This window comes from Magnolia sinica, chromosome 10 (genome assembly GCF_029962835.1).
Source record: "Magnolia sinica isolate HGM2019 chromosome 10, MsV1, whole genome shotgun sequence".
In the NCBI taxonomy this organism is placed as follows: domain Eukaryota; kingdom Viridiplantae; phylum Streptophyta; class Magnoliopsida; order Magnoliales; family Magnoliaceae; genus Magnolia; species Magnolia sinica.
The window spans coordinates 7,135,729-7,145,910 of NC_080582.1; the positions used below are offsets into that span (position 1 = coordinate 7,135,729).

Here is a 10,182-nt window from a genome sequence, read left to right on the forward strand (position 1 = left end):
CAAAACGCTAGTGGGCTAGAGAACAAATCATAATGTGGGAAGGGACACCCACCCTTAATTAATCTCACTGGCCCCGCCATCTGCGTTGAAAAACAACCTGATTTTTGTCTACTCATGGGAGAGTTAAGGGTCTCGAAGGCTCAGATTCCATATACACAACATGGTGGAGCCTATGCGGGCGTTCCCTCTCAACCCATCCCCTCGGTCTACCTGTGTTCCTGTGGTTAATTTCAAAATTAAGAACTTTATGACACCATTTTGAAAAATGTTTTCAATAAGGTACTTCATTCATTTAATAATCATCATTGGAGCACCTTCACTTAGATTTTCCAGGGAAGGTGGGGGAAGCTAATGGAAGTTGGGGCTAGCCATGTGAGCAAGGGGTTTGCAGATCCAGGGCGGGCCCCACCATAATATTTATGTAAAATCCATCCCAACAACCCGGTGCATCACCCAATGTTAGGCCTATGTATAAAAAAAATCAGCCCCGTCTATAATTTAGGCATTCCACGTGATTGGAAACAATGAACATGGCAACCGTCCAATCTATTTCTATTGGTGTGGCTCACCTGAATTACAGATGAGTTTGATTTTTGGGCCACAGGCCTAACTTTTGGTGTGGCATCTAATACTTGGAATGGATTTTAAATAATAATCACAGCGATCCCTGCAAATTTGAAAGGTGGATGTCTCTCCCAACTATTTCCTTCATTGCGGCCCACTTTAATAATAGGTCAGCTTGATTTTTTTCCCCTATGGAAGGATTACACATTTAGTGCTAAGATTGGATCTCACATATGCGTCACAGTAGGTCCTTCAAAATATCAGCGTCCCTCTGATCTCCCTCACACCGCGCGTTAGGAGATTCCGTTGATTTATTTTAAAAAAAGAGATTATTAGGAGACACCCATCCTTAATGTTACGTCACTTGTATATAAGATCCACTTCGATCAGTAGATATGTTATCACACATTAGGCGCAAGGCAAAAAACTCAGCCTGATATTTGATTCAGGTGGGCCAGACCAAAAGAAATAATTTGATGAGAGACATTCACCCTTTTATTTTTATAGAGCTCATCATTATTACTATATGAAATCAACTTTAACTATTATATGTCACACCAAAATTTAGGCCTAGGGGACAAAAAAAAGGCTTATCTGTGATTCAGGTAGGCCACACTAATGACAACAATTTAGAGGAACCATGTGGCCCACCTAAATCATGGATGAGGCTGATGTTTGGGTCATGCACCTAACTTGGGGGACGCACATGTTGGTTGGGGTGGATTTCACATAAACATCACTGCGGGGCTCACTATAGGTGCTAACCTTTGATGGCATGGCCTGTCTTAGCTTCCGTTAAAAAGTACAACCTAATTACAGAATTTTACAAAATGGTACCTTATTCATATAATATTACATCTGGTACCTTTTTTAATTAAATTTTTATTAAGCTACCTCATTAATTAAGTTGTTGTCAAACTATACCTTCAGTTAGTTTTCTCTAGGGTCCCTTAGTTTTAAAAATGATTTTTCCTAGAATGATGAAATGATCACCAATTAATGAGGTTGTTTAAAAAGAATTAAATAGGAACCTAGATGTAAACGTCTGTTATTATAAAAATAAAAAATTAGATATGAAAAAACGTTTGAGAGGGCCAATTGTATAGTTACATAAATATGTTTACTGGTGGGTGTTCTGTGGAATCTACCATGATGTATCCATGTAGTTCATCCATTCCTCCAGATCATTTTACCGCATGAGCCTAAAAATGATGCAGATCCAAATCTCAAGTGGTCCATGCCATAGGAAACAGTGGTGATTGAATAACAACCATTAAAAACTTCCTATTGCCCACCTTCACGCCCACCATAATGCTTATTTTCCATCCAACCTATTGTTTAGGTCACACGGACCTGGATGAAGGGGGGTTGTGGCCCACAAAAAGTTTTAAAAATACTTTAATGATGGGCGTTCATCACCACTGTTTCATGTGGTGGGGTCCACCTGAGACATGTATGTCTCGTTTTTTTTGCTCATGCCCTAAAATAATCTGGCAAAATGGATAGACAGTGTGGATTAAACAAATAGAATCCAACCAAGGAGGTACTATTTTGTAAAATTCCCAATTAATTATATTAATGGGGTGGCTAGTTGAAAGCCTTTTTGAAAAATGAACTGGAATGTAATAACCATAATAACAAGGTAGTATTTTATAAAATTTCCTGTAATTTTTGTTTCATGGGATAATCTGATGGATGGGTTAGATGTTGTGAACACATCAAGTGGACCACACTTCTTGGATACCACCTAATTAGCTTAAGGTGGCACACCGGATCGCACCCCTAATAGAATTCTTGAATCTCACCTGATGGACGTAGTGGATTCACTTACGTACAACATGGTGGCCACACTGTTTCAGTATTTTACCCACAGTGTGAAACAGGTATGGTAAACAATTTCCATCTTATAAAATCTATAAGTGGGTATACATGAAAGATATATGATCAGATACAGTAATTGGGTCATAACTTGTAGTAGATACATATTTTATCAGTCAAAATGTCATGTGTGTGGAAAATCAATCCCAGCAAAAGGTGGGCCGCACCATGATTATCACTTGATACAAAAATCAAGTTCATCCACCAGTTGGATGGACAGATTCTCATACCATTGCCTGTTCATTGATTTAAATATTGTGTCCTGATTGATATTCAGGTGCGGCTTACCTTTTTCAGGGATAGGATATCTACACTGTAATATGTTAGGAGGAAAACAACGGCTGTATCTGTTGTATCGGATCTACATAAGCTACCCTATACAAAATAACTAACATAGAGAACAGCATTGTTATGGTAAGGATAGTGAGAAATGTTCTTCTTGAAAAAGGCTAAAAAGAAAAGGAAGAAAAAAGATTAACAGTGATCATTCAACAGGCAATAATTGATGAGCAGGATAATCTGTTTAATAGTTACAACAATAACCATTTATTCTTAGGACCTCTAGATGGACGGTCTGGATCTACTACTTCACATAGATATTCATCAAAATACCATCTTTAAAAGCAAATTTTACAACATGGTCCACTCCCCAACCAAAATCCTTGACGAAAATAAATAGGACTGGAAAAAAAAAAGCAACTGAACACAAAACATGACGATCTTTAAACAATAAAAAAAAAAAAAATAGAAGCAAATGAAACCTGATGTCCTACGGCTACGATTGTATCCTGATGTGCTTGTTTGTACCTATCAAGAGATCGTGCACGTCTCCGTTGATTCCTCGGAATCTCTGACAAAAATAAGAAACCAGTATGTTGGTGGAATTTTAAGGTGTATGCGCTTGACTGATTCCAAATTGTTCAGGAGTAAAATGACCATAATGCCCTTTAACGTACGTAGGTTAGTCGAGCTTTGTGGATCCCGCGGGATATCACCCTTTTCCAAGGCTCAACAGAAAATCACGCTCGTCCGCTCATCAAGCAGGCCATACCATTAAAAACAATGCATGCCATCCAAAAACGGATGCGGATTAGGTGAGACCTCGGCCTCACCTAAGTTGGTGTGGCCCTTACGGTACGGTTATCATGTGGTCCACATTGATGTATGTATTATGTATCCACTCCCTCGATCCATTTTTACAGATCATTTTAGGACATTATCCAAAAAACAGGTCCAATTATCAAGTGGAGCATGCCATTAAAAAAGTAATGATTGACTGTCCTACCATTAAAAACTTATGAGAGCATACCTTAACGTTGGGGTAATGTTATTTGCAATCCATTGGGTTGATAAAGCCACCGTATACCTGGACAAAGGGAACAAAACAAATATCAAAACTTTTGTTACTCATTAATGGTCAATCACCACTTATTCTTATGGTATGGTTCACCTGATAATTATTAGATGTGCTTTAAAAAAAAAAAAAAAAAAATCATAATCTGAAGTCATCTGAAAAAACAGATGGACGGAGTGGATACAGAATACACATATTAAGGTGGACCCATGGTCACGGTTATGGCTCCACCATCTTGGGTGAGGTCAGGGTCTCACCTAATCCGCTCTGAGACAGATTGCGTCCTACCCCGACGTCTCTGGACCCGAACGGGCAGTTTTATGGGCTGGCCCACTGTGATGTGTTGGTTTATCCACGCCGTCCATCCCTCTTTCAGGTCATTTTAAGGTATAAATACAGAAATGAGGCAGGTCCAACTCTCAAGTAGACCCACCAGAGATTACCTTTACATTTAATGCTTTGTGCATTAATTAATGTAACCAAGCTTATTATTTGGTGTGGTCCACTTGAGCGTTGGATCTCCGAGAGGAGGGATGGATCGCATGGATAAACCAATACATCACAGTGGGCCCGCCCACAGAATGGCCCATTCCGGGCTAGAGACGAGCGTTGTAGGACGCAATCTGCGTCTCTGCAAAAGCCTTTGAATTACAAATGGCCCACTAATGAATTAATAGGCATGAATTTCGGTACATTTGATCGACATCATTGGCATGCACACATAGGCGGGGTTGGATGTGATAGCACACCACATGAGGGCATTTAGTCATTTTATGTTCATAAAACCACAATAATTCCCTGCTCTATCGAAAAACAAAGTCAAAAACTCGAAAGGGAGGATTAATACCTTTCCATATTTCGAGTATATATGAGTGTTGGTGCGGAGTATCCGTTTGCTTTGAAACGGACGAGAGGGACGTGGCTGATTTTCTGGCGTTTTTCATGTCAACCCTTCCTATACTCTTCCCCAATGCATCTCCGACATCCCTGAATTCGATATCTTTGAGACGGTTAGATGTTCGATGCCAAAAGGCACATTATGGAATTTAGGGCAATCATCAATAAGAATCTTTTGGAGGTTTGGCATCGCTCCTTTCTCCCGCCGCCCAAACACGCCCTAAAGCCGTGGAGGAATAATGCGTTGAGCTTTTGAAACCCTGTCCCTCCACAACATAACTCTTCTCCATCATATGCTCTTCTTAGTTCGAGCATCATTAGATTTGGCAAATCTTGCAGGGCACCAAGTGGGTCTTCCTTCAATTGCAGCCACGACAGTTTCAAATGCACAAGGTTCAAAAGCGAGGGAATCTAGTCCGGCAACTTTTCTAAATGCCCATGCAAATATACATGCTTAAGGAGTGGTGGAGGAGATGATATATAATTTAAATCGAGTCCTATCGTTTCCTGAAAGAGCAGAAAGCGAGGAAAGGCATGTCATTTTCTGAATGGAAGCACACAAACTCGACCCATCTTCTTTTGCCACGTCTGAAATTCCCAGCCACTTGAGTTGTGTCAGCTTTCCTAGCTCTTGTATTAAAACCCCATTGCCTCGGTCTGACATTATGAAGCCCAACTGCTGTAGTAATGTTAAATTCCCTACTCCAGAATTCACCTGAACCCCAATCCTGCAAATTGCTCGACGGTCAGGTTGCACAAGGAGAACGAGACAGCGTAGGTACACGAGTTTGACAATACTGGTCGGTAGTGTGTCAACGCATGTGTATTGAAGGTTCAAAGTTTCTAGGTTTTTAAGCTTACCAATGTCTTTTGGGAGTGTCCTAATCAATGTTTGGCTCAAGTTTAAATACCTTAAATGGAATAGATTTACAATCTCACTTGAAAATTCATCTATACCTGTATCCTCTAAATCCAAAACCTTCAGCAACCTAAAGGTAGAAAGCCAAGCTTTCATTGAGGACACAGGCCATTTCTTTGTTCCAAAAAAAAAAAAAACTGCAAAGATGAGACAAGTCATTCTCTGGAGAAATCTCCCCATGGTCATGTAGGGTCAGGCGCCGTGTTTTATCATTTACTTTTCCTCCACTTTGGAATGTCAGGAATTTCTCCTCCCTAGCTTTAGAAAGAATGATCTCACGCACGACATCATGGACACAACAAGTTTTGAGTGCCCCATAATCTGTATACGATGCCGCTTGGATCAAGCTCCTGTTGACAAGCTCATGGAGGTAATCATAAGCAAGCTTATCCAATGTTATGCCTTCCTTTTTTTTTTCTACAAACGCTTCCGCTATGCATAGCTGAATTAATGTCATGGGTTTGATCAAATAATCTTCTAGAAAAATGCTTACATATATGAAACAAGTCTTGAGGTAGTATGGAAAATCATTGTAACTCAACGATAGTATTTGATTCATACTTGTCAGGCTATCACTGGTTTCTATCTGGAGGCCGAGGCTATTATACAGTTTCTGCCATTCCGGAAGAGTTTTATTCTTAGTCCACAGAAGACTACCTATGGCTTCTATTGATAGAGGCAATCCTCCACATTTTTGCATGAATGTTTCAGATATTTGCTTCAAGTGAGGAGGACAATTTCCACCCAAGTCATATTGCAATGCCTTCTTACAAAAGAGAGCCCAACTTTCTTCAGGAGACAATGGTGAAAGATTGTAAACATGGTCAGAAGTTTGAACACAAGCAGCAGCCACCTCGCTTTTGCAGCTGGTGACCATGATCCTACTTACACATTCATCATCGGGTAATCCAACTCTTATACATTTGCAATCATCTACCTTCCATAGATCGTCAAGAACAATTACATACCTCTTTTGCTGTAAATGGACCCTCATATTCTCGATTAGTTCATCCTTGTTCATTGATTTCGCTTCTTCTTTACTGACCCTACAAATTTGCATTAGAATGCTTCTGAAGATATTTTCAATGATGAACGTCTGCGACCAAACAAAAGCTTGGAAGTGTGCAATTTTCAGCCGTTCACTGTCATAGACTTTTCTTGCCAGAGTTGTTTTGCCCAGACCGCCCATTCCAGCTATAGAAATCGTCATAAGCATTTTTTCTTCAGCTACCAACAAATCAATTAATTTATTTCTTGGATTTTCAATGCCTACAAGGTCAACTTCCTTGATAAAAACGAGAAGTTGATCGAAGATGGCTCGTTGTATCAGATGGGGCATTGGAACTTGAGGTGTCATGCTCGATCTTCTCGAATTTGTATTTTTCTGCTCCAGATGAAATGCCATCAACATCGATTTTAAGTTCTTGTATCTGCTTGGCAATCTGGTGGCACTTCTTCAAGTTCTTGATCCAGTGCATAGTTTTATGAAGAAAAATCATGACTTTATGGCTACGATGAATGGGTTCTTGGAATAGGCAAAGTGCGTATTCATCAAGAACACCCTCGATGTTGGGAGGAGCTTCTCTGACTTGTGACACCCATTCTTTCACCCCAGCCTCGCTATCTACATTCCTTAAGGGTCCACTCATGCTTCGTAGCTCTTTTTTTATACGGCGGACTCCGCTGGAAACACCCTTCTGCAATTTTACTTCTTCCACCAGCAAAGAATCCAACTTGCCGATGATATGGCTCACAATACTCTCCACAGACATTTTTGCGTTTTCGTCCCTTACTTTCTTCTCTTTCCCTCCGCAACGCAACTTTGAGTTATCTGTAACACGTTATATCTGTTAAAATAAAATAAAATGATATATCTGTTTTATAGGAAGCCTGTACTATTTGTATGTTGAGAGCTACTAGCGTGATGGACGCGGATTGGCTGGTGTGATATAGCTGTTGTGTTGATGCCAGCAAGTTCTGTAGGTCTGATCATAAGGTGTGTGTTATATCCAAACCGTCCATCCATTTGGTGAGCTCGTCTTAAGGCTTGAGATGAAAAATAAGATATTTCTAACTATCAATTGGACCATACTGAAAAAAGCAGTGAGAGGTTGAACTTCTACCATTGAAACCCTTTTTGGGGTCACAGAAGTTTTAGATCAATATGAAAAAAAATTTCCCTCTTCATTCAAGTCTTTGTGACCTTATGAACAGATTAGATGGAAAATAAACGTTATGGTGGGCCTTATGAATTTTTTAACGGTGAAAATCACTATCTCCACTGCTATTTGTGGTGTGGTCCACATGATCTTTGGAAATGATTCATTTTTTGGATAATACTCTAAAATGATTTCTAAAATAGATGAACGGTGTAGATATAATAAATCCATCATTGTAATGGAAGAGGATTGGCTGATGTACCTCACATTAGCTACATAACTGCTGTCGTAGGTATGTGTCATGCGAGGACGAGCATGGACGCTCCTTGAGCTCAGAGTTGTACGAACGGTTCAAAGGAGATCAAAGTTACACGGGCCCCACAGCATAGGGTTGAGACATGAAAATATTAATCTAAAATTTGTAGAAAGCAAAGGTGGAAAACTAAGGATTAATCAGAGGATCCACTTGTAGAGATCAGGGAGATCTATGCTTGATTCATGAACTCAACTGGACTTTGAGTCCCATCTTCATTCAGTTAGAAGATATTTCACTAAAACACAATCTGAACTTCCTTTGATCTAGTTTTCAAAGAGCTGAGGGGTATGAGAATTAGAATGGATTCTATCACAAAACTATGCCCATGAGAAAAAGCAAACAATAGAATTAAACCAATCCATAACCAATCAGAAAGATGTATGAGTATTAGGAGAGATTTCATCATCCAACCATGTCCCAGGGGTAATGGTGAACAACAGGGCTTCCTAACTTCACAATCAAATAATGAAAACAAAATACTCAAAGCTATCGCAGACTCATTGTAATTTCAGTCACAACAAACCCTTAAAAACTAGAAGCATTCCTACTAATCAAACTAAAATTAACATAAGTTCAGTCTAACATCAATTAGAGCCATAGAATTATTCCCATCACTCCACAAGCTTCACCTCTTAACCCTAGCTAAGAGGTTAGCTAACCACTGACATGATTAAACTAAATCTTAAAAGAAAAGAGGGAAAAAACACAAAAATATGAAAAAAAAAACAACAAACAAACTCTTTCTCCTGCACTCCTATCCAGGGCTGAAAATTGAATGATCCTTTCTCTCTTCTCTCTTGTCTCTTTATAGCCATGAAAGGGCGATGGAGAGGAGCTTCCTTTGCTGCTAAAGTTGGTGGAGAGGTGCGGACGTGCGAAACAGGCAAGTCGGTTTACACAACCGACTTTGTTTCGTAGTCGGTGACGTTTTACGCAACCCAAGAAAATAGAAAGTTTGCCGTTTTGTTACTCATGCAACCATGATCCTTGCCATGCGAAATCTATCATCTTTGGTAGGTTTTGGATTTCTGAGAAGATGAACGGATTAGATTTATCGTACAAACCGTGATGGTGGCCCAATGAGGTCCTCTGTTCGGTCTCTGGCGGACAGCGTGCGAACGCTGGAGTCTTGCGTTGTGATTGGTGGACCCGGGATTGACATTATATGAGAAATCCAGACCGTCCATTGAATTTACCATGAAAAACCAGTTAGTTGTGATCGGTTTTGGGTCGGGTTCGAGGTGACTCACAGAGGTTTGCTTGGTGCCATCCAACCTACGTCGAAACCTTCATGTATATGCATCATCAGAGAAAATCAGGAAACAGGTACAGTTGGTTTGATCCTCTGAAGTTAATGAACGGTTCGAATCATCCACCTGGATGATGATGGTGGCCCACCTGCACCTGAGCGCAAGGCTCTGCTAGTTTACGCAACGGAATTTGAATTTGAGCAGGAGTCGGGTCAGCTCACGCTGACCGACTCTGCTCGTTTAGTATTTCGCCAGTGCACGATACATGTGCACACGCTCCTACAAGCAGGGCCCATTTTTGATGCCATTGAAGAAAATCCGTTCTGTCCATCCATTTCCTCACTTAATTTAAAGGGTTGAGATGACAATTGAAGCCTATACAGGTATTGAGTGGGCCTCAAGTTGATGATTTATGGGTTGATCTGACTAATGGGCTATTTTCACAAGTATATGGATGCTAAAATTCGACATGTACGGTTAATTAGCAGTCACGGTTCCAGGGTGAAGAAGGAAGGGCGGTTTGAAGTAGGAAGGGCGAATGCAGAGCAAGGCTCCATCCGGGAGCAGAGGAACAAGGGCGTCCCCAGATCTGCGAAGGAAGGGATTGAGGCACCCTCGAGCGACTAGCAGAGGGAGATTGACCCAGAGGAGGGGATCTATCTTGCAGAAATATGGGATAAAATCTGACAGCTTTAGCGCATTTGCTGGGAACCTACCATTCGACTGCTCCCACCAAGACCTGCTAACTATATTTCAGAGATATGGGAAGGACACTGATGTTTACATCCCAACATTCTCGGATTCCAGGCACTCGAGGGGTTTTACCTTCATTCGTTTCCTATATG

General features: G+C 40.5%; 1 protein-coding gene across 1 annotated transcript; it reads right to left on the reverse strand.

Annotated features, from left to right (window-relative positions):
* Window positions 1-3,252: 3,252 nt before the first annotated feature.
* LOC131217292 (disease resistance protein RPM1-like) lies at window positions 3,253-6,801 on the reverse strand. The gene is made up of 4 exons (XM_058212203.1): window positions 5,765-6,801; window positions 5,605-5,682; window positions 3,752-3,808; window positions 3,253-3,292 (listed from the first exon to the last, which is right to left on the reverse strand). Exons 1-4 carry the CDS (start codon window positions 6,799-6,801, stop codon window positions 3,253-3,255), a joined length of 1,212 nt encoding a protein of 403 aa, XP_058068186.1.
* Window positions 6,802-10,182: the final 3,381 nt, after the last annotated feature.

Bases quoted from the DNA above. Each gene is read 5' to 3' on its own strand.
- LOC131217292 (XM_058212203.1), bottom strand. From the start codon at position 6,801: ATGGGCGGTCTGGGCAAAACAACTCTGGCAAGAAAAGTCTATGACAGT. The intron at 5,683-5,764 runs GTCTCATCTTTG...TTCTACCTTTAG, and splicing joins ATTTCTCCAGAGAATGACTT to GTTGCTGAAGGTTTTGGATT. The intron at 3,293-3,751 runs GTATGCTCTCAT...TATTTTTGTCAG, and splicing joins AACATTACCCCAACGTTAAG to AGATTCCGAGGAATCAACGG.